Source organism: Jaculus jaculus, chromosome 6 (genome assembly GCF_020740685.1).
Source record: "Jaculus jaculus isolate mJacJac1 chromosome 6, mJacJac1.mat.Y.cur, whole genome shotgun sequence".
Taxonomy (NCBI): domain Eukaryota; kingdom Metazoa; phylum Chordata; class Mammalia; order Rodentia; family Dipodidae; genus Jaculus; species Jaculus jaculus.
In genome coordinates, this window is record NC_059107.1 from 5915707 (window position 1) to 5940011 (window position 24305).

Below are 24305 nucleotides of genomic sequence, written 5' to 3' on the forward strand. Positions count from 1 at the left end.
CTCTAGCCCAGGCTGACCAGGAATTCACTATGGAGTCTCAGGGTGGCCTCAAACTCATGGCGATCCTCCTACTTCTGCCTCACGAGTGCTGGGATTAAAGAAAGGTGTGTACCACCTCGCCTGGCTTGAATGGAGTTTCATATTTGTAACTGTAAAACTGAACTGAACCACTTACAGGATTCTTACAAACTGCCCTCCTAAATCGACCTAGAGGCGTTAATTGCTTGTGGCCCGTAGGTCTTTTCTGAGCGTCAAGGCCTCCAGCGCGCATGTGTGAGTGGCGCTGTGGTCACCTGTTGTCTCAGTGTATTGGCTCCTCTTTGGTGGAGAGACACGTGGTTCCTCTATGGCCTGTAGTTGCAGTTCCAGGTTCTTGGGCGGGGGTGTGTGAGTCTGGGAGTCCTGCTTGGTGCCCATTGTCAGTACTGCCCTGTAGGCTGCCTTGCATCCAGTCAGCACCGCTCTGAGGCCTTCCCTGCCTTGGGGTAGGAGGTGAAAAGCCTGAGGCCAGGCCCAGATAACCTCTCACCTGCACCCCAGATGGACAGGGTCAGGAGGTGGTACAACTGGCTGGACATCTCCTGGGCTTCACCTGCTTTCCTGCCCTGCCCCATGCTATGTTTCTCTGTCCATTTTCTGGCACCTGGCCATCAACAGTGCAAACCAAGAGAGTACAGGATGAGAGGCAGGATGTGGCCGAGCAGAACCTGAACCTGGGAGAAATGGGTGGTGCGGACCTGTAATCCCAGCACTGGGGAGGCTGAGGCAGTAGGAGTGCAAGATTGAAACTAGCCTGGGATATATACAGATCAAGACCCTTTCTCAAAACAAAGCAACACAAACTTGAACCTAGGACAGCAGCTTTTCAACTGGTATTCTCAGCTGGGCAGGACTGTCCTATAGATTTTAGAAATGTGCTACCCCTGGCCCTGCCCACTAAATGCCTGTGACAATCCAAAGCTCTTCTGCATTTCTTTTAAAAAGTCTTTTTTATTTATTTGAGAGAGAGAGAAAGAAAGAAAGAGAAAGAGAAAGAATGGCCATGCCAGGGCCTCCAGCCACTGCAAATGGACTCCAGATGTGTGTGCTCCCTTGTGTATCTAGCTTATGTAGGTCCTGGGGAATTGAACCTGTGACCTTTGGCTTGTAGGCAAGTGCCTTAACTGCTGAGCCATCTCTCCAGCCCTTCAATATCTTTTTTAATATTTTTATTTATTTGCAAGCAGAGACAGAGAGAATGGGTGTATCAGGGCCTCTTGTCACTGTAACCAGACACCGAGTGCATGCACCACTTTGTGCATCTGGCTTTATGTGGCTGCTGGGGAATTAAACGTAGGCCATTAGGCTTTGTAAGCAAGTGCCTTAACCGTTGAGCCATCTTTCCAGCTCCTACTCTGCATTTCTGCCATTAACTCAGGGATGCAGAGGAAGGAGACCTGGTGAGCCAGCTTCTCTTCAGCCTATCCAAGGTTCACCTGTCCAAGTTTCACCTATCCAGGGGACAGTGGTCCTGAGGTTGGTTAGCTTAGTGATTGTGAAACACTCTAGGAGTTAACAAATGCACTTCTCTCTTCCTGAACTGGGAAGTTTTCCAGAGACCTGCCTCTCGTAGATCCAAGGCCTTCCAGTCTCTGGAGCTCATCTGTGAAGCAGGGAGCCCCCCAGTGTCCCCTGGAACCTTGATCAGGGCATTCTACCTTCCTTGGCCTTTCTGTTCACCCAGGGGACTTGGGTTAGCACTTGGGGTTTGCTGGTTTGAGGACACCAGGGGGCAGTCATGGGCCAAGAATGGCCCAGCGCTGTCTGAAGGAGCAGGAAAAGGTTCCTCTGGGAATGTCTGAGGAAGGGGCACCTTGTGGCTTCTCTCTGTGAAACTCTGTTGGATACCCCTAGTCATGGAGCTGCCTAGCAGAGTTCATGCCCTGCCAAGAACTTCAGAATCATCCCCCCAAGTCTGTCACTTCATCCTGACTGTGCAGCCCTGAGCAAGTGACCACCCACTGTGAGCCTCAGCTTTCCCATATGCAAACTGCATAAGGTGACACCTACCGCACAGGCCCTTCCTTTGCAGGGCCAGTGAAGGGCGAGGTTCCTGGGCGGGATGAGAAGTGAGCTGTTAGCTGTCGAGTGCAGCGTTATTGTGGGGTTCTGCCGGACGTCCATGGCAGGCAGCGATACCCAGCATTTCCCACCAGCCATCGCAGCCCTTTGTGTCCCTCTTCCTTTCTTCTGGTTTCCCAGTTGACCCAGTCAACTGGCCAAGGAGTGTGGCCTGCTACTTACTGCCAGCTCCTTAGGCACAGAGGCAGGACATGATGCATTCCTCCTCCCTTGACCTGTGTGTGGCCAGGCCTCTTCTTCCCGTGAAGGCCAAGCATACAGAGTCTGGGGAGTTGCTGGCCTCACTGTGGTCCTCCGGAAACCTCAGTCCTTGGAGGAAGGAGGCTTGAGACCCTGTCACTGAAGGTCTCTTCTGAAGACCGTATGAAGTGCTTGGCTTTGTCATCTGTGCAACAGGCACACCTGCTGGGTCTGTTTCTTAGGGATGCTCTAACTAAGGTCAGCTGGGGTGAGAGGTGCGGACTTGCTCTGAAAGACAGAGTGGGGAGGAGTCACAGATGTGTTGGGGTGTCTGGCCTGCCCTGGCTCTCTATGTTCCACAGACTTGAAGCTCACTGAACCACAGGCGGAGTTTTGAGCAGTGCTGTCTCATTTTATAGATGAGGAGGTATTGTTTAATGACGCACAGTGCCACATTTTCTCCGTAAAATTCAATGCTGACATGAATTTCTGACTCCGACAGAAAGTGACATCATATGACTTTGGTCACACAGCTTCCACCTGGCCCACTCAGTTATTCAACCCTTAGAATGCAGCAACGGTGGCACAGGAATTGAGGTCTCCCAGGTAGGTGTCCTGGCCATCTGGGTCCAGGTTGACTGGCATTAACCACCACAAGGGACAGTGTGAGAGCAAGATCCACCAGCAGAGCCCATCGGCCCTCAAAACTGCGAAAGAGAAAAGGTAACAAGCTTTGGGGTGCTAAGTACAGTCACAGAACTCAGAGCTTTGGATGTGAAGTGACTGGCCCCAGCACTCGGCCAGGCCTGAGCCTGTATCCTCCTATATCCCACCACCTCTGCCTTGACTCTGTAGGGCCCTCTGCTTTCTGAGCCAGCTCTCTTCCAAGGAGAGCCCCCTTTTCCTCCCTAGCCAGTAACTACTAGGATGAAACTCCATCCAGAGGTGTCTGGGGCAGTCTGCAAGGACAGGCACAGCCAATCACACATTTGTGGTTTATTATACTCAGCAATGGCATTTACAAGGAGAGGAAGTGAGGAGCTGGGGAAGAGCTGCTCACTGGGCCCCTTTGTTAGAGGTGGCTCTGCCTGTCCTAATAGAGCAAGGGCCTTGGTGACAAGACACCCTTGCTTCCAGGCCTGCAGGGGCCCAGCCTTGTGGCTCACTGGGTCTGCACCACTTGCCCATTTTGGCTAGGCTGACCAGAGTTCTGGGCAGGAAACTGGGGCCAGTGAGACCCAAACTCTGAGAGGCAGGCCTGACCAAGTACTTTTCTACCCCCATCCTGCTCTGGACGTGGTGGTGATGGGCTAGAAACAGCAGCCAATGCAAGCTGGGTCTCTCCATCTCCACTCAGGGGTCACTGGGATGCCTGCAGCAGCCTCATCTCAGGGTATTCACACAGCCTGGCCACTTCTTCAGGTCAGAGGACACATGGTCTCATGGCAGGCTGGCTTCTGGAGGTCTCCTGAGCTTGGGGGAAGTTAGGTCCTCCGCAGGGGACTTTTCACCGTTTTTTCTCCACGTGCCCGACAGGAACCTCGTGTGTCCTGGTGAGCCCGGGGTCCAGGTGCAGCTGGCAGGCTGGAGAGTAGAAGTCTGAGCAGCTGCGGCCGCCACCCAAGGGGATCTTGTGGGATACAGTGCAACTCGGGTACTGGGGCTTCAGAGGGTGGCTCTCGCAGGTCGGCCGGACAGCTGTGTGTCTCTGCTAATCAGGTGATCGAAGACCCAGCTTGGAGTTTTTCCAGCCCCATAGGAGCTGGAGCTGGGCATTTTCACCTTCGTCTTCTTGCCAGGGAATGCCAGGCCCTGCAAGTACCCCATGAGCACATGCTTCCCCAGAAAGGCCAGTCCGCTTTCTTGCCGTCTGCACACGCCGCTCATCCTGGGGCCGGTTGGCACACTCGCAGGTGTTACAAGGCCACAGTTGGTGCATTCCATGAAAGAAGATCAATATATTACTGTTTTGTTTTTACAAAAATTAAAAACGTCCACACGGATCTGTACAGGTTGTGAGCAGCGTCTGGGGCTCACTGGAAGAAAAGAGGGAGAGACCAAAGGTGACAAAAGGGACCTGCAGAGGACTTTGTGACCTTGTCTTCCCCTTGACCATGTCTTTGGGAACAGGTGTAGCCCCACTGCCCTTCCCAGGCCCTCTAGGAAGCCCTGATGGCTTTGCATTGTCTGTGCCAGAGGGCCACTAAGGCTCAGATGACCAGTGAGGTGGGTAGCACACATTAGCCTGTTCCAAGCACTAGGTCTCAGCTATGTGGTGGCTCAGTGACAACCATCACTGGGCTGTTCAGTTATTGTGTGGGACCTCACAGACCCCCCAGAGCTCTGAGTAAGGTATCTGTCCCTCACACTTCCCTGCTTCCACTCCTTCAGGCCTTTCCCATGACCCCCACAAGGTACCTTATGCCAGCAGCCAGGCACAGGAAGCCCATCGGGACCCTGGAAAGGAAGGAGGCTTCAGTGATAGGGACAACAGGCTGGTGGTCAATCTATATACCCCACACCTTTCCTGGGTCTATAGGAAGATGCAGCCTGGGGAGCCACTGTGTGAGGCCACTGGACCCCACTAAGGCAGGTCTAGCTGTCTCCTCTGCCCATCTGAGGACATAACGGTCCTCACTACACGTGTCATATGTTCTCATTGTGCTTTGTGGGGACACCTGTGTAGTGGGTGGCATTAGGAAGATATTATGACCTATTGAGGGCCGGGTTCCATAGAGGGGGCTGTGTGGCTTCCTGCCTGGCAGAGGTGACAGTGCAGCCTGAGCGCTTCCTGGCCTGGTGTAGGAATGTCTCTGAGAATGTCACAGGTCAGGAGGTGGCACTCTCCAGGCCTTCCTCTTCCCTTTGAGTGGATCTCAGAGGCAGACAGGAAGGTCATCAGTGAACACTGGGCATGGGGCTATCTGGAAGCACCAACAATGCCCACACAACCATCAAACATGGAACGGGGTGCATTCCCTCAGGTGCCCTGGAGGGCTGGGGAGCTGGAGGGGGCCAGAATGCAACATGCCTGAGGGACCCTGGGGCAGAAAACACTATGTTTCAAGGCACAGGCACAGACTTCAGACACACAGAATATAGTCCCTGGGCCCCTCCCACATCCCAGAGGAGGGGGAGGGGAAGAGGGCAGAATGCACCAGAAGGCAGAATTTGAGGAAGGGAGGGGCAGAGCCTGAAGCACAAGCAGCCTGGAAGGCCCAGCACACAGCACACAGCAGGCAGGTTGCATACCACAGGGCAGGACCTGCTGCCCCTCGCCAGGCCCCGGGGCCCTGGTGACCCTGGCTCGCCTCCACCTCGATGATGCTCCTGTTCCGAAGACAAAGGCTCACTGACACACACTGAGGGGGTCTTGGCCCAGGGTCTGCAGCGCAAGGACGGACTTCCTGTCCCCGCCCGCCGTCTCTTTTTGAGGTCAGCTCACTAGGCAGCAGAAGCTGGTCTTGAGCTTGCCATCCTCCGGCCTCGGGCTCCCACGTGCTGGGATTATAGGCCTGTGCTACCGTGCTCTGCCATCTCCACCTCTGTGTGTGTGTGTGTGTGTGTCTGCTGCTCGGCCTTTCGGGCCTTTGGGTCAGTCTATCACGTTTGTGTGTTAGTGTGCTCACTGGGCGCACACGCGGAGGTCAGTCTATCACGTCTGTGTTAGTGTGCTCACTGGGCGCACACGCGGAGGTCAGTCTATCCCGTCTGTGTTAGTGTGCTCACTGGGCGCACACGCGGAGGTCAGTCTATCATGTTTGTGTGTTAGTGTGCTCACTGGGCGCACACGCGGAGGTCAGTCTATCACGTCTGTGTTAGTGTGCTCACTGGGCGCACATGTGGAGGTCAGTCTATCACGTCTGTGTGTTAGTGTGCTCACTGGGCGCACACGCAGAGGTCAGAGAACTTGCAGCTTGTTTGCAGCATGGCCTCTTAGTGTTCACCTTTGCACACAGCATGCGGTGTTGTGTCGGGCTTTATGTGGGTCCTGGGGTCTGAGCTCAAGTTCTCAGGCAGGCCTCGCAAGCACGTTCACCCACAGAGCTGTGTTCCCAGCCACCATCATGATGATTAGTTAATTTGGGTGTGGGCCAGAGGAAGATTTCAGGCGTCTTACTTCATTGCTCTACATCTTATTTATTTATTTATTATTTCTTTTCTTTTCCTTTCTTCTCGAAGTAGGGTCTCACTCTAGTCCAGGCTGACCTGGAATTCACTCTGTAGTCTCAGGATGGCCTTGAACTCATGGTGATCCTCCTACCTCTGCCTCCCGACTGCTGGGATTAAAGGCATGTGCCATCACACCTGGCCCTCCATTTTATTTATTTTAAATGTTTTATTACATTATTTGAGAGAGAGAGAATGGGCATGCCAGGGCCTTCAGCCACTGAAAACAGACTCCAGATGCATGTACCACCTTGTGTATTTGGCTTACATGGGTCCTGGGGGAGTTGAACCTGGGTCCTTTGGCTTTGCAGACAAGTGCTTTAAGCGCTAAGCCATCTCTTCAGCTGTCCACCTTATTATTATTATTGATATTATTATTTTTATTTTGAGGTAGGGTCTCGCTCTAGACCAGGCTGACCTGAAATTCACTCTGTAGTCTCAGGCTGGCCTCGAATTCACAATGATCCTCCTACCTCTGCTGGGATTAAAGGCGTGTGCCACCATGCCCAGCTCCTCCCCCTCATTTTTTTGAGACAGTCTGTCCTGGAGCTCAGCAATTGGGCTCGCCAGGTAGCTAGCAAGACCTGGGGGCCCTCTGGATTCTTCCACTTTACCTGAGGTTATAGACACATGATGACATGCCTGGCATTTTATGCGGTGCTGGGGAACCAAATTCAGGTCTTCATGCTTCATGCTTGTGCAGCATGCACTTTACACATGGAACTGTCTCCAGCCCCTGCTCAGGCCTTTGCTCACAGATCTCTGTAACCTCCTGAGAGGGGTAACCACCCCACTGTAGTGATGGGGAGAGGAAGGGAGAGGGAGGACCAGAGGACTGGACGGAAGCCCCTGGCTCTGGGCCAGCCTGCCGAATCTGATGGTTGGGGTGGGCACGCGCATCCGGCCAGTTCAGTGTGGGGCCCGTGCTGTTTCCTTTTCCTGTCTTTTGCGTGCTGCACTGTGAGGGCCTGCCAAGTGGATCCCCCTGCCTTCCAGAACACGGTAACGAACCGTGGTCACTGCACGTGAGCAGGAAAGGAGATAGCTAAGCGCAGAGAACAGAAAGGAAGGGCCTGCAGGCTTCCACAGGGGAATGAAGAAAAGGCTGTGCGTCCAGACCAGAAAGAGCCTCTGGGAAGGCAGGGTAGTCCCATGGCTGAGGAAGCCCCATCCCAGCCCAACCTGCCCTTAAGCCCAGAGGAAGACAGACCTCATTGGGGTTCCAGGCAGCCAGAGCTGGGGGGCTGGACATTCATTGCCTCTGTGTCCAAGGCTGCATGCCTATGAATACTGGGATTCCCTCCCCAAAGCCTCTCTCCCTCCCAGGGCACCCTGAAATTACTGATGACCCAGGACCAGTCAGCTGTGAGCCTGGTCGGGTCCCTCTCTACTCCTAGCCCATGCTGGCCTAAGAAGAGTCCTCACTCAAGCCAGATCTGTCCTGGGGTTGAGGAATGAAGGGAAGGTGACCCTGGGCAGTGGGCTCTGCTCTGGCTAGGCCTTTGCCTGCACACATGGACTGTGTCAACTGGCCCTGCTACTAGATCAGGGCCAGAGCCAGAGGAGCCTTGATGTTGGCAATAGCACCTGAGGCTGCCCTGGGCTCCATCCCACTGGGACACCTACCACAGGACACGGCTGGTCAAGGCCTGGCGGGCCTGGCTCTCCCTTCTGGCCTTTCACGCCTTTCCGGCCAGGAACCCCTCGGTCCCCCTGTGCAAGAAGGAGGCAGTGGGTCAGCTGTGGTTGCCAGGCTCGGGACCCTCCCCCTCGAGGGGTACTATGGGGTCCAGTGGTCTCTAGACCTTGCAGCTTCAGTCCCAGCACCCCCTTCCCCACACAGCTGCTCCCCCTTCTTCTCCTCCCCCCTGTTCTCACCTTCTCTCCACGTTCACTCCGGTCACCTTTCTCTCCCCTGGGTCCAGGGAAACCCTGACAGAAAGATGAGAGTTAAACCTGGGCAAGAAGTCTAAGAACGCTTCTCTGTGACCTGTCACCTGCTCCTCTCCCATCCATCTACCTCCTTCCTCCACACAGAGTGTGGCACATCTGCTGGCCCTTCTGGGTAGTATGCGGACAGATGAAAAACACAGAGTGCCAGCTCTGTTCCTCCAGAGCACACCATTGTCTGGCCAGAAGTCTTCTCTGGCGGGGCTGCTGTCAAGGAGCTTTTTTCTTATATCACAGCTATATGCAGCTGGCATTGGCCCAGGCTTGGCTGGGACAAATAAAGGAATTCATGTTGGCATTTGTGTGTGTGTGTGTGCGCACTGGCTGGAGGAGGTGTCACTGTGGGTGGATCCTGGGATCCAGCCCGAAGGTGTTACTGGGGGCAGATCTGAATTCCAGCCTAAGGTATGCTTGAGCGTTGTCCGGGGTTCCTTGCTTGTGGTGCTGGTGGTGGTATTTACTTCTACGTGGACCTGTGAAAGGGGGCCAGCGTCTTCTGCCATGATGGAACTTCCTCTGCATCTGTACGCGTCAATAAATCCCTTCCTCCCATAAACCGTGTCTGGTTTGGAGGTCTGTTCAAGCAGCATGGAGCTGACTATGACAGAACTTGGTACCACAGAGTGGGTTGTTGCTGTGAGATGAACCTGACCATGTGGATTTTGCTCTTTTGGAATTTTTGTTTTGGAGGAATGGGCAAGGATGTGGTACTTGCAACTGAAGATACCTTCCAGAGTAGTAAGCCAAGTTTTATGGACTATTTTCGTGAGAGTTTGAAGATGCCAAGTACATGGGTGTAGTGGCTCATTTAATCCCAGAACTTGGGAGGCAGAGGTAGGTGGATCGCCATGAGTTTAGGTCACCCTAAGTCTGTATAGTGAAAATGCTAAGTACAGAGAAAATTGTATTTGGAGGCCTTGGAACTTTCAAAGGGGAAGAAAAGACTGCAGAGAACTTTGGAACTTGGCTACTGGCTTAAGAGCCAGCTGCATTCTGCTGTTCATGACCAGAGTGTTTGATCAAGGTTACATTTGTTATTATTTTTATTTTTTAAGTTTTTCGAGGTAGGGTTTCACTCTATCCCAGGTTGAGCTGGAATTCATTACATAATCTCAGGGTGGCCTTGAACTCCCAGTGATCCTCCTACCTCTGAGTGCTGGGAGTAAAGGTATGTGTCCAGCTTTATTTTTATTTTTTATTTATTTTAATGAGAGAAAGAAAGAGAGAGAGAGAGACTGGGTATTCCAGGGCCTCCAGCCATTGCAAATGAACTCCAGACACATGTACCACCTTGGGGAATTGAACCTGGGTCCTTTGGCTTTGCAGGCAAGCACCTTAACTGTTAAGCCATCCCAAAGTTAAATTTGTGATGGACTGATATGCTTGGCTAAAGATATGCAACAGTGAGATATAAGATTTAAAACGGGTTGGAGAAATGGCTTAACAGTTAAGGTGCTTGCCTGCAAAGCCAAAGGACCCAGGTTCAGTTTGCCAGTACCTATATAAGCCAGATGCACAAGGGGGTACATGCATCTGGAGTTTGTTTGCAATGGCGAGAGGCCCTGGTGTGCCCATTCTTTCTCTGTCTGCCTCCTCCCCCTCTCTCCTTGCAAATGAATAAATAAAAAGTTTTTTAAAAAGATTTAAAATTGGAGAAATTCAAATAAGTTTAAAATTTATTGGCATAGAGACAAGTTTTAGGTTACTGAAGTTGCTACTGTCAAACACATTACCAATCTTTTTCTTTCTTTTTTCTTTTTTTAGTTTTTTGAGGTAGGGCCTCACTCTAGTCCAAACTGGCCGGTAATTCACTGTGTAGTCTCAGGGTGGCCTCAAACTCACAGTGATCCTTCTACTCCTGCCTCCCGTGTTTTAAAGGGATTAAAGGCATGTGTCACCATACCCAGCTATCTATTTTCTTTTTCTTTTCTTTTTTTTTTTTTTTTTCCTGAGGTAGGGTTTCACTCTAGCTCAGGCTGACCTGGAATTCACTCTATAGTCTCAGGTTGGCCTTCAACTCACAGTGATCCTCCTATCTCTGCCTCCTAAGTATTGGGATTAAAGGCGTGCACAACCACTCCCAGGAGACATTATTAATCTTAAGGAAGATGACCCAACTACTTTACACTGAAACAATGGAAAAGATGCCTGAGGAAAGACTGAATGGTAGAAATGCAAACTCTTCAGAAAGGAGATGACTGACAGGAAGGGACTTGCTCTTCAAGGTCATGATTTATTTGGCCTCTGAATTAACAACTTGGCTGTGCTTTGCACACCTGGTATTGGTTTCGGAAGCAGGAAAAATACATGGAGTGGGTTCATGAAGTAGATAAGGGTCCAGGAGCTGCTGCTGAGACACGGCATGAGGCATGGTATGATGACCCTGATAAAGAGGCTGGTGAAGCCATTATAAGATGGACTGTGGTTTACATGGCGACCCAAAGATTTCTTTTTGGGTTCTGAGTTATTTGTAGAAAGCTCTGATTTATTTTTATGTAGTTTGATATATGTGTCCACCATTAAGTCCAGGTCATGTTTTACATCAAAGTTTATGGTTAAGCAAAGCCAAATTACTTGACTTCTGGTCTGTCAAAGTATTCCTCAAGTATGCTTTGAGACACTTTCATCCATTTTCATGGTGTTCATTCTCAACCTTCATCACAGGGAGAAAGCCTGTGTTTCCATTTGAAGCAATGAAGCTCAGCTGAGAGTGTGTCAGGATTGGGTAGGCCACTTCTGTACAGGTCAGCATGGCGTTCCTCTGACGTGTTGAATTTAAGCTGCCCGTGACCAAGGGTACCAGAGAGAAGCTTTTAAGAGCTTTGAGGTGCTGTTCTGAAAATATATCTTTAAGTTCCTGAATAGCATGCTCCAAGGTGGGAACACTTAGGGTTTCTTTGTAGTAACTCTCTCAGAGGTCAGCTGAGACTCCAGGTTACCTTCCTGTGCCTGCGGAATTTCCCAGGGAGTTCATTTGAATATCAAGTTTGGTTGCCAAACTTGTGGCTTCCTCAAGCCAAAAGTCATGATAAACTCCAATATTTTCCATCACCTCATTGAGTGAATGCAGTACTGCTGTCAGGCTACTGGCTGCAAAGAAAACATCAGAAGCCTATCCCTGGAGACTCTTCCCAAAGGCACTTGAAAGATAAGACATTTTTAAGAACAACAGTGTAACAATGAAATCAAAATCTGTCACAGCACTGCGGAGCTCAAATGCTCAGCCAGCTATACAGGTATTCCACCCAACCTTCGTGTCACTGCTTATACCATCTAAGCACAGAACAAGTGCTTGGAGGAGGTCCACTAAGATTTCTAAGGCATTGCGCCTGCCTGCCAACTGAGAACGGCGAATCTCCTTCAGTTCATCACCCTGCTCCTGACTGTTCTGAAAAAGAACTGAAATTACGTCGTCCAGTTCTAGAAGCAGCTCTGGTGAGCAGTGGAGAAAAGAGCAAACTTCCTCAATTGTCCCTAATGCAGCCGACACCCCCATCAAGGGACGGACATTGCCAGCCATGTGTTTAAGGCACTGGAAGAGCAGAGTGGACACGGCTTGCGGATATTTCTCTTAGAAGCAACAACATTCATCTTGGAAGAAAGTCCACTAGGCACAATGGAGGCCTGCCCACGGCAGGACTCCACATTGAGTGTCCATTTCTCAGTTATTGTACTGTGAAATTTCACAGCCAAAATCTCTGCATTGGCTTCGTGAGGCAGGAAGCCCACAAGTTCCTCTCTCAGGTTATGAGGCTTGTCGACAGACCTCACCAGCACGGGCAGATGCTCTTCTCCTGCAATGTCGGCTCCATCGTCCGGGAGAGTGAAAAGAAGGGTGAGTCCCTCCCCTCCCCGAGCGCTTCTTCCCGAGCGCAGCTCTCGCAAATCTCCAGCGTCTGTTTCTGCCGCGGTTTTGAACACAACAACGTGATAATTGCTGGGGTCTCAAAGCGCTTTCTCAAAACCTCTTCCCCAGAATTTACCCGGCATTCCGGCAGTGCCTGACGGTTATCAGGAGTGAAGAGACCTTCTGCGATCTCATGCGCTTCGTGCCCATGCAGAGGAATGCTTTGTTTCCTCATAAGAATCAAGATTTCAAATAAAGACTTTAGGTACTCTTTGTTTTCCTTCTCTTCAAGGGTCAAAGGTAAAATGTCTCCGTCCTGCTGGCTGCCCCCTTCTGCACTGGGGTTCTGAGCATTGCTGTTGGTTTCATGTTCCTGTTTAGAAGTGTTGTCAATGTTTTTCTGTTTCCGTGTTCTGATTTCATCTTCGCTCAATTCTTTTATTTGTTTTCTGTGTCTACTATGTACTGTTCAAATGACTAGTAAGATCAGATATTGCTGGTATTGCATTATCTTGAAGAACTCTCCTATAAGGACCAGTTCTACAGATCATGGAGGTCTCAAAGTGTCCGGCACACATCGGTAATGCTTACTTACTTGACCAGCTGTTTTATCTTCTAAGTCTGCCCTCCTACAATTCTCCACCCACTTTTGGCATCTGGCCAGATCCTGCGGGAACCGAAAGAAGGCCAAGTCTGACTGGGTGCTCTTGAGTGTGCAGTTGGGGGCTGTGCAGAAGTTTGGCATCGTGGTCCTGCCTGGCTTGGCTCGACTCCAATGATTTCTTGTTGGATATACCAGGACTGTGCAGCTACCATGGAGCATTGTTGGCCTGGGATAAAACTTTTCCCTGGCTACTCAGCCCAGCTAGAGGGCTGGAACTGGAAAACCTGGAGACTGCTAGTCACTGGTCTCCAGTCTGACACTTGATGCTTGCTTGTTGGTTTTTGAGCTTGCATTGGTCCAGTCTCCTTGTTATGCCTTATAGCAGTTGGAAATGTTTACTCTGTGCCTTTATATGTTAGTATATAACTTGTTTCGCTTTTACAGGACTCACTGCTAAGAGACAGTCTTAAATGTCAGATGAGGCTTGGAGAGATGGTTTAGTGGTTAAGGTGCTTGTCAGTAAAGCTCCCCCCCCAAAAAAAAAATTGATTCCCTAGTATTCATGTAAAGCCAGATGCATAAGGTGGTGCATGCATCTGGAGTTCATTTGCAGTGGCTGGAGGCCCTGGCATGCCCATTCTCTCTCTTTAACTCTTTCTCTCTCTCAAATAAATAAATAAATAAAAATCTCAGATGAGACTTGGGACTCTAACTATCTTAAGTTGGCAAGGGCTCCAGAGACCTTTGAACTTGGACCGAAGACAACTGACAATGTGGGATGGTTTTGCATGTATTTGGGGTCGGGGATGAAATGTGGTAGTTTGAGTGGATGTCCCCCAATAGATTCAGGAATTTAGCAAAGCTTGTAAAAAAAGCCGGCTGGAGGAAGTATCACTGTGGGAGGATCCTAGGGTCCAGCCTTAAGGTGTTACTGGGGGCAGGTCTGAGTTCCAGCCTAAGGTATGCCGAGTGCGGGAGCTCTGCCTGAGGCTCCTGGAGTGTGCTGGCTTTTGGTGCTGCTGGGGGTGTTTCTCTGTGTGGACCTGAAAGTGGGCCAGCTGCTGTCATTAGGAACCTCCCCAGGATCTGTAAGCTTCAGCAAATCCCTTTCTCCCATAACCTTTGTCTGGAGGCTCAGCCCAGTAACACGAGGCTATGACAGGCACCAACCACCTTTTTTGAGACAGGGAGCTTCAGTGGCCTGGAACGGACCAAGTAGGCTAGACTGGCTGCTCAGTGAGTTCTAGGAATCCTCTAGAGCCCAGGCTGACCTGGAATTCACTTTGTAGTCTCAGGGTGGCCTTGGACTCATGGTGATCCTCCTACCTCTGCCTCCTGAGTGCTGGGATTAAAGGCACAAGCAACCATGCCTGGCTTGGGACTTTTTTTTTTTAATTTTTTATTTTTATTTATTTATTTGAGAGTGACAGACACAGAGAGAAAGACAGATAGAGGGGGAGAGAGAGAGAGACAGAGAGAGAATGGGCGCGCCAGGGCTTCCAGCCTCTGCAAACGAACTCCAGACGCGTGTGCCCCCTTGTGCATCTGGCTAACGTGGGACCTGGGGAACCGAGCCTCGAACCGGGGTCCTTAGGCTTCACAGGCAAGCGCTTAACCGCTAAGCCATCTCTCCAGAGAGACAGAGAGAGGCAAATAGAAAGAATGTGCACGCCAGGGCTTCCAGCCACTGCAAACAAATTCTGGATGCATGTGCCACTTTATGCATCTGGCTTATGTAGGTCTTGAGGAATTGAACCTGGGTCCTTTGACTTTGCAGGTAAGTGCCTTAACCACTAACCCATCTCTCCAGCCCAAGAGAGGAAATAAAAAAAAACATATTTATTTATTAGAGAGAGAGAAAGAGAAAGAGAGAGAATGGGTACACCAGGGTCTCCACCTACTGCAAACAAATTCCCAATGAATGTACCACTTTGTGCATCTGGCTCATGTGGGTCCTGGGGAATCAAACTTGGGTCCTTTGGCTTTGCAGGCAAGCACCTTAACCAGCCAACTCCCCAGACCTAGAATTTTTTGTTTGTTTGATTTTTCAAGGTAGAGTCTTTCTTTAATGCATGCTGACCTAGAATTCAATATGTAGTCTTAGACTGGCCTTGAACTTATAGCAGTCCACCTATCTCTGCCTCCCAAGTGCTGGCATTAAAGGCATGCACCACCATGCCTGCTTTAGCACTGGACTTTTAATTTTTTTAAATATTTTATTTATTTATTTATTTATTTGAGAGAGAGAGAGAAAGAAGGAGAGAGAGAAAGACAAAGAAGAGAGAGAGAGGCAAATAGAGAATGGGTATGCCAGGGCCTCCAGCTGCTGCAAATGAACTCCAGATACATGTGCCACCTTGCATCTGGCTTACATGGGTCCTAGGGAATTGAACCTAGGTCCTTTAGCTTTGTAGGCAAGTGACTTAACCACTAAGCCATTCTCCACTTTAGCACCAGCTGACCTGGAATTCATTATATAATCTCAGGTTGGACTTGAATTCACAATGATCCACCTACTCCTGGCTCCTAAGTGTTGGAATTAAAGGCATGCACCTAATACTGGGCTTTTTTTTTTTCTCCAAATATGGGTTCTGGGGGTTGAACTCAGGTTCTCATTCTTGTAATGTGATGTAAGCGATAGAGCTATATTGCCAGCCTTCATGTTGCCCAGATGGAGAGAAGGCAAGGTTCGTTCTCTGCTCTTGACTCAGTTTTTTTTTTTTTCTTTTTCTTTTTTCTTTGGTTTTTCAAGGTAGTGTCTCACTTTAGCCCATGCTGACCTGGAATTCACTATGTAATCTTAGGCTAGCCTTGAATTCACAGTGATCCTCCTACTTCTGTTTCCCAGGTGCTGGGATTAAACGTGTGCACCACCACACTTGGCTTTTGGCTCAGTTTCTTGTGTGCACATCTGTCCATTTGTCTCATGTCCATCCATCTAGCTGACATGGCTCGGCATCCACTCGACTGGGTCTGTGGGCTGGGTGCTCAGAACAGAGGTGCTCTGACACCCCTTCCCTTGTGTGTACTGGGGCAGGCCACGGCGTGCTGATGGGAGTTGTGCTCAGTGACGGACCTGTGAACCAGGCATGGCGAGCTAATAGGGCTGTTCTACCAACAGGTCAGAGGAATCTTCTGAGCACAATCACCATTTCAGCTGGGTCTCGTGGAGGAGAGCCTGGGAATTGGCAGTCAGAGAAAACAGCATGCTCTTGGACAGAGACAATGGCATGCTCTCTGATGCTACCGTGACTTCAAGACCTCCCGGGGGCAGCGAAGCCACACCCATGAGGAAGCATGGTGTCTTTAGCTCCACCCCATCCATTGACCTTCCTAGGTTCAGGGGCCCAGTGGGGTTAAGCACTGTCCGTCTCCAGTTTGGTCGCACTGATGGCTCTCCCAGCCAGGAGCCCTGGCCAGCATCCCTCTTCCTAGCTGACTCTTGTTGCCTAGGCAACACTGTCTCCTTATAGTCTAGGGTGGATCCCAGAGCACTCACAGCCCCGAATCTGGTCCCAGGTCCCTCACATAGTGACAGGATCTCCCTGGAACCCTTCCTTCATTCTCACACCCACTGACTGCACTCCAGCTCCAGGCAGGGGATCAAGCCTGGGCAGTGAGAAGGCTGCCTCCTACGGTCCAGCGATGGCTCAGGGTTGACCAACATGAGCAAAAGAGACTTTTTCTGTAGCAGGAGAGGGAAGCAGCTCTTCCTTCTTAATTAGGGTCAGGAAAGACAGGCTGGCTCTGCCACACTTCCAGTGATTCCCACACTGGGAAGGCAAAGATTAGAGCAGGAAGGCTGGATGGTGTTGAACATCTGGACTTTTCAGTTATGAGTCATTTTAGCCAGTTTGAACTGTGTCTTATTTATGGTGTGCTAACAAAGGACATCTGACACAGCACACCGTGCTCCTCTCCTCTCCACAGTACAGCCCAGTCCCAGTCTCATCGTTATTCACCAAAATGTTGCAACATGCTTCTTTTTTGGGGGATTTTTTTTTTTTTTCCAGTAGGGTCTCTAGCCCAGGCTGATCTGGAATTCACTATGGAGTCTCAGGATGGCCTGGAACTCATGGTGATCCACCTGCCTCTGCCTCCCAAGTGCTGGGATTAAGGGTGTGTGCAACCATGCCCAGCTTCTTACTCTTTTTAAAAATTTTATTTATTTACTTGCAAGGAGAGAGAGAGAGTGAGAAGAGAAGAGAGACAGAGAGAGAATGGACACGCCAGGGCCTCCAGCCACTGCAAACGAACTCCAGGCCCATGTGCCCCTTGTGCATCTGGCTTACATGGGTTCTGCGGAATTGAACCTGGGTCCTTTGGCTTCGCATGCAAATGCCTTAACCATTAAGCCATCTCTCCAGCCCACAACAGGCTTCTTATTGCTTTCTTTACCTCTCTGTTAATAATGCATCATCCACTCATCCATCTATCCTTTAGTAGTCATTCATCATCTATTCATTAACTCACCCATCTATATATACATTGTCTACCGCCCACCCACCCCTCCACCATCCCTCAGCCATCATTGAGTCATTAACTTACCCGTCCATCAGCCAGTTACCTACCATCCGTCCATCCACCCATACCCATTCACTCGTCTACCCATCGCATCACTTTCATCATTGTCCGTCCACTCATTTATCTATTAATCCAGTCTCAACAATCCATCCACCCATCCATCCATTCATCAGTGCTCCACCTTTGTCACCCGTCCATCATCCCCAAACACCCGCTCCAGGCTGTCACTGGACTTGGACTGGGGAGTTGGGGGAACCAGTCAGATCGGGTAGAGGCAACCGGAGCATGGAGACCCCACCCAGGAGGGACCCAGTCACTCACAGTGCATCACGAGAAACTTACGTCGAGTCCTGGCTCTCCGGGCCTGCCCTGAGGAGAAACACCAAGAAGTCTGTGAAGGGCTGGGGCCGGGCATTCATACCCGTGCTGGGCAGCAGGGACGGGGCAGGGCACACTGGTGTCACAGAGCTATAGATCCTGTGAGCTACGGGGCCTCAGTAGGGTGTGGGGACGAGCCTCAAAGACCGAGTGACGCTGCAGGCACGTGGCCACACTGTGTGGGGCACCCAGGTATGGTTGTTACCTTCTCTCCTTTGGTTCCTGGCAGTCCAATAAGGCCCGGTGGGCCAACCGGCCCCTAGATGGACAAAGAGTGGGTCAAGATGACTTTTGTTACAGGATGTAACACCTCTAGAGAGAAACAAGGCTAGGATACTCACAGGCAGGCCGTGAGGGCCCCTGTCGCCCGAGGCACCCTTTTCTCCTTTTGCTCCATCCAGACCCTGGAAGCAAACGGGAAACTCGGGTAAGCAGGAGGGGCCAGGTAGACAGCTGGACAGGAAGGCTTGTCGGGTATGGGGCAGGTGGGCAGAGTGACACACTCCAGCCTTCCTTCCGCCTGGCCCGAGTTTGTTCCATTGCGATGATAACGATGGGATGAGCTGTTGTACATTCCGCCCCCCCCCCCCCCAGGGCCCCAGTGAGCATGAGAGGGCTGTGGTCATCGTCAGTGGGCAGAGTGGGCAGGGACCAACAACCACACAGCCAGGAAGTGGTGGGGCTGAGCATGATCAGGTTCCCAAGCCTCAGCCTCGAATCTGACCCTGACAGCAACTGTTCTAACTGAGACATGTGGAGGCCCTGGGACAAAACAGAATCACGAGCAGCAGCCCTTGGCCCCACCGGCGTGGGATTCCGTGACTCACAGACCCCACGCGGCCTCTGAGCTGGGGGGAGATCCGACGCGGTGCGAGGGCTGAGACCAGCTAGCCTCCTACACTTTTGTGTGGAGTAGGCACTCGGCAAACCACTCTTGTTTTAATTTAAGAGCACAGAACATGCCATTATGAAATACACGCCAAGCCCAAGATTTCAAGTTCAGGCTGTGGGCAGTTTGGAGGCAGATGTGTTGGGGACCTGCAAGAAGTGGGGCTGCCGAGAACGGCGAGGATGTGCGCAAGGAGGTGGGTGTAAAGGGAGGTGTGCCGCAGGAGGGGGAGACACATGTGGCCCCACCTCTGGCCAAGGGAGAGGGAGTGACAGAACCGCAAGCCTGGGAGGTGGGGGCGGGGAGGAGATGGGCGTTAGCACTGACAATGTCTATGCTGAGCAGAAGGGCTCACTGTGCCCAGTAGCGACACTTTCTTTTCTTTTTTTTTTTTTTTTTTTTTGTGGTAGGGTCTCACTCTAGCCCAGGTTGATTTGGAATTCACTATGGAGTCTCAGGGTGGCCTGGAACTCATGGTGATCCTCCTACCTCTGCCCCGAGTGCTGGGGCTAAAGGTGTGCACCACCATACCTGGCACCCCATTAGTGAAACTTTCTGAGTGAGCAGGGGGTTTCCACCCACTCACCTTGGGACCCTGGATCCCCTGGAGGCCCTGGAGGAGGAGAGAATGGGTCAGAAAGGCTCAGCTGGGAACAAAACAAACTTCAGGGCCAGGGATCTCTTGCATTGGCCACAACAACTAGTCACTGGGCATTGTGGCCTAGACCCTGACTCTACCCTCACCTGACATGCCCTGCTCCCTCCTCCCCCTGAAGAATCATGTGTTCCCCCAAGCCACTGTTTGCTCCAGGTCCTGGGCTCACCACCCTCCTGATATTAGAGCTGCTTTAAGCCAAACAGTTCTTACCATGGGGCCTGGGGGGCCAGGGGGGCCAGGAGGTCCTGGTTCTGCTATGACATGGGCCTAGAAAGAGTAAGAGACAGGTTTGTCACCCCCTGCCAGCCATCTCACCTGGGCTCTGAGCTCCGAGGTGAGGTTCCTTCTTGCCCTCAGAAAAGCTGGGCAAGGATGGCACAGCCTGGTGAGGGACCCAGTGTCTGGCCTTTGGGTTGTCAGCCAGGTCTTGAATGGGGGACACAGCCCGTGGCTCCCTCTCTCCTCCTTCCCTTCTGCTCAGGCTGGGTCAGGCCAGGTGGTGTCTCTGTCCTGGGGCTCAGGGCTGGGTGTTGGGTGCCCTGAGCTTCACCAGTCCCTTACCAGACTCTCCTGTAGGTGGTCCAATGCCGACTCTCCCTTCTCTCCCTTGGGGCCATCAGCACCCTGCAGGATTGGGTAGCCAGTAAGCACTTCCTTTCCACCCTAGGCTCACACCCACCTTGCTGCTTCCCCTCCCTTCCCAAGTGGCAATCATAAATTGGCCTCTGCAGCGTAAAGCAGTTTTCCCTGGCGAGGGCAGAGTGATACGTCCATGGCATATACAAATTGTGTCTTATAGTGCAGGGGTGACTGGGGGTTCTAAAACAAAGACCTGGGTTCAAATTCTGGCCCCACCACTAGCTGTGACCTTCAGGAGCACCCCAGGACAGTGAGGTGATGGCCCCCAACGGCTGCTTAACACCAGCAGCCCTACAGCCAGGGACAATGGTGGAGACCAGGGCGGCCGGCATGTTTGCTGTGTGCCGGCTGCGTCCTCAGTCTGCCCCGGCCCGCCCGCGCCCAGCGGAGAGTGATCACTCCCGTGTTCACGTGAAGAACCAGAGGTAGGGGGTGGGGCCTGTGACTGTGCAGGGTTCTGGGTCCACGAGGAGAAGGGCCAGGGCACAGTCTAGCCACTCAGCCAAGTGGCTTACCCCAAGCTTGCCTTTCTTACCCTCTCATTACCCCAGTGATGGGCACACATTCATGCCAGGACCCGCAGACCAATGTCAGGCAAGCCTTTTGGACAGGGCCCAGCTCAGCCACCTACCGGGAGGCCAGATAAGCCCATCTCGCCTGCTTCTCCTTTGGGTCCAGCCGGTCCAGGATCTCCTGGGTCTCCTTTTGATCCTTTGGGACCCTGAAAGCCCCAAGAACAAACAATTAGAAGGGCTTAGGAGGCAGTCTACTTTTCCCAATCCTGGTGGGTCCTTGAGCTTAGTGTAGGCCTGAATGTACAGCCCTTTGCCTTTTCTTTTTTCTGTCTCTTCCCCTCCTTCCTTCCTTTTCCTCCTCTCTGCAGCTCTTCATCCCTCTACCCTTTCCTTTTTGCAAGACAGGACTTCATGTAGCCCAGGTTGGCCTTGAACTTGCTATGTAGCCATGAAGGATGACTGCGGCATGCCAATCCCTCTGCCTCCAGCCTCAGTGCTGAGATTACGGCACGCCCTGCCATGCCCTGCCTTACACGCTGCCTTCTGCTTGTGGGACCCACCTCCAGCCCAGGTTGATGAATGCAGTGGCAGGGCTGGGGAAGGGGCACCCTATCTCTGCTTCCTTGCATGTTTTGGGAGCGAGGGGTGGGTGGAGGAGGTAGACGGAGAGCATGTGGGACTGGGGAGGCCCATCTGGGCTCTCATGAGGCCAACTGTGTTCATATGTCAGGAGCATAACGTTCCTTCACTCACATCAACTATGTCATGTCCAAGGTGTGCTGCCCGCGGACTGGGGACCGAGCGGCACACACACAGCCTTGGATAGCAAGCGAAACCCCAGGAGATGCTCACAGCCATGCAGGGTCATAGGAACACACACACACGCAGGCACACGCGTGCCTGCACACACACGCAACCATCATCACAGTGACAGGAGCTAATCTCTGTGGGCTCTCTGCCCCCTTGTGCCAAGCACTGACTCTGCGTCTTGTAGACAGAGCCCGTCTGCCCTCAGAGCAGCCCTGGGCCATCCTCGCTGTGGACTGGCACTGAGGTTGACAGCACGGGCAACCTGCCCAAGGCCCAAGGGGCTGATGAGTTTGGCAAAATGGCAAAATGGCAGTCCAGTTCCAGGACCCCCCACTCCATCCCACACACTCAACACAGCACTGGCAAGGAAATTAAAGGCCCACAGACCTTCTCTCCATCGATTCCTGGGGCACCAGGTAGTCCAAGTTCACCCTGAAAGGGAACAGACAGTAAAAGGAGTTGCACCTTTTCAGCCCCAGGTGGGCTAGGGGCCAGGGGAGACATGCCTCCCTCATCCACACATAGTTCCTGGGACTGGTCCCCCGCAGATGGGCTCTCAGGAAGGTGACCACTGAGTGCCATGCGGGTCACCCCCTCCTCCTTGTGCTCCGCTGAGGGGCAGAGGGGGCTGGTGGCTGTCACCTCTGGCTGGTGTGCTCTAGGTCTGGGAGCAGAGGCACAGAGGGTTCAGTGACTTGCTCCAGGCCATAGAGCCCAGGAACCACGGTGCTGGGAGTGTCCCTGCCAGATTTCAAAGTCTCGGGCTCTTTCACAGGCATGAGCACAGAACGGTTGTGGACATCCGAGGCCAGTAGTGTGTCCAGAGGGGCCCATTTTTCATTTTCTGGCTCCTTGCCCTGGGGCTTTTGAGTTGGTTAGGAAGGAGCAGAACCCCTTTCCCTGAGCCCTGGCAGCCAGGTGAGGATGCTGGGAAGGAAGTGGAGGAGAGGCATGTGGAAGAGAGGAGACGGGAGGTGGGGGGGGGACGACCTGGAGATGAGAGCTCAGGGGTCACATGGCTGTATCTGTACTGACCTTCGCTCCAGGGATCCCTGGTGGCCCTGGGGCTCCCTGTGGCCCAGGAGGACCCTGTGTATGAAAGTCAAGCCAGTCAGTGATAGAGAAGTCTCTACTGCCCACCCTCCCAGCACCTGCACCCGGGCCCTGCCTCTCTGCAGCTCCCTTCCCCCCACCTAGGCCAGTTTATGAGGCATGCAGCCTGGTCTGACCCCTGGGTAGTGGGAGAGACCAGGCCGACGGTACTGGGCATTGGGTAAGATATCAGTGTCCAGGGCCCTCCCAGCTGGTCTCTGCCTACGTGGATTGCTTCACAGCACTCTCCTGGCTCTTTTTTCCCCATGGCAAGCTTAAGTCTCCTTGATGGCATTCAAGGTCAACCAGATTTACAGCTGTGAGCCATGGCCCTGTTTCTGCCGTCTGCGGGTCCTCGGAGCTGCTCGGCTGGTTTCACAGCAGGGGAAGGGTGTCTCCACTGTCTTAAGATCTGGCTTTATTCTTTTTTTTTTTTTTTTAAGTTTCTTGGATCTTTTAAATTTTTTTTCTTTATTTATTTGAGAGAGAGAAAGAGAGAGAGAGAGAGAGAGAGAGAGAGAGAGAGAGAGAGAGAATGGGTGCACCAGGGCCTCCCGTCACTGCAAACAAACTCCAGATGCATGTGCTTTCTTGTGCATGTGGCTTACATGGGTCTTGGGGAATTGAACCTGGGTCCTTTGGCTTTGTAGGAAAGTGTCTTAACCGCTAGGCCATCTCTCTAGACTCTGGCTCTATTCTTAAGCTCGTGTCCCACTGCAAGTGTCCTGCAGGTCTCCTGGCTCCTCAGCCGGCCACAGCCTGCCCAGCTCCTCTGGCCCTCTTTCCTCTTCCCATTCTGCCTCTTTCCTGGTGTCTCCCCTGAAATAGCTCTGCTCTGAAAGCTCCTCCACCCTTTGGCCCATGCCTGGCCCACCCGCCCTGATTGCAGCTCTGCCCATGCTCACACAGCTTCCATGCCATCTCCCAGCCAGCCTCCCCCAGCGCACTGGTACGCTGACATTCTCGCAGCTCAGAACCAGCTGTGGCTCTCACTGTGCATGACATCGAGTCCTCATCTGAATGGCTTCCTAATCTACCTCCACGTCACGTGGCTCCCAGGCAGCCTGGGACACACTGCCCCCATGACCTCAGGGCCCCATCACACCACACCACACCATGCAGTTACCATCAGCTTGCGCTTCCCCGAGGCCTGTGGGAGGGAACTGGAATTAAAGCGCAGGCGGGGTCGGGCACCAACACCCAGTCTGATAGCTGACGACGAGCTCGCCCCGTGCCAGATCCCTTCCCTGAACCCGAGAGCAGCTGGCACTTGTCTCTCCCCGGCTCCGAGTTCTGAGATGCCTGGGTCCCGCTTGGCTCGCTTGTCTACACATCGCTTGCTGGAAACTCAGCTCTCCAGCCAGCGAGGCCTGGGGAGCCCGTGCGACCTTGCTGGGGTTGGACACCAGGACATGCTCTGCCTTCTGGCTCTCCCGTAGCGAGGGCTTTCCTTCCTGCCTCCGTCTCTGTGGGACTCAGGGCTCCATGAGTCGTATGCAAAGCAGCTCCCTCAGGGCTCTGTGGGTCTCCACGCGGCACTTGTTTCCATACCGGCCACCGGATGAAACAGGCCTGTGTGCTAACTGTCCCCGGCCCCTTGTGTAACACACACAGCGAGTCATTATTCCCTCCAGAACGGACACCGAGGAGCACCGGGGCCCGCCGGGAGCCTACCTTCAGAGCATCCAAGATCCTGCCGTCATAGTCGATCACCACCGTGTCCCCTTGCTCGCCCTTGAGGCCTGGGGGACCCTAAAGCACAAGCAGGAGCACCTCAGGAGAGAGCATCGCTATGGGGGACGTGGCCGCGGGGCCCTTCCATACGAGCGGCCTGGGGCCTTCCTTGTCACGCAAGCCGCCGCACACCTGCACACCCGGGGTCACTTCTCCAGGGTGCACAGGCCCTCAGGCGAGAGTGGCCGCCGGGA

The 24305-nt window shown here is 52.6% G+C and overlaps 1 protein-coding gene across 1 annotated transcript in view; it reads right to left on the reverse strand.

Annotated features, from left to right (window-relative positions):
* Nucleotides 1–3282: 3282 nt before the first annotated feature.
* Nucleotides 3283–24305, reverse strand: part of Col23a1 (collagen type XXIII alpha 1 chain) — a 346534-nt gene continuing 325511 nt past the window's right edge. Inside the window, exons 16-29 of the mRNA XM_045152308.1 lie at nucleotides 24052–24129; nucleotides 22321–22374; nucleotides 21673–21717; nucleotides 20592–20681; nucleotides 19883–19945; nucleotides 19532–19588; nucleotides 19250–19276; nucleotides 18116–18178; nucleotides 17980–18033; nucleotides 17739–17765; nucleotides 8350–8403; nucleotides 8098–8184; nucleotides 4720–4758; nucleotides 3283–4337 (exon numbers count right to left, since the gene is read on the reverse strand). Of these exons, the coding sequence (XP_045008243.1) occupies nucleotides 4335–4337; nucleotides 4720–4758; nucleotides 8098–8184; nucleotides 8350–8403; nucleotides 17739–17765; nucleotides 17980–18033; nucleotides 18116–18178; nucleotides 19250–19276; nucleotides 19532–19588; nucleotides 19883–19945; nucleotides 20592–20681; nucleotides 21673–21717; nucleotides 22321–22374; nucleotides 24052–24129 (741 nt within the window). The 3' untranslated portion in view covers nucleotides 3283–4334. The remainder of the gene's footprint in view (nucleotides 4338–4719; nucleotides 4759–8097; nucleotides 8185–8349; nucleotides 8404–17738; nucleotides 17766–17979; nucleotides 18034–18115; nucleotides 18179–19249; nucleotides 19277–19531; nucleotides 19589–19882; nucleotides 19946–20591; nucleotides 20682–21672; nucleotides 21718–22320; nucleotides 22375–24051; nucleotides 24130–24305) is intronic.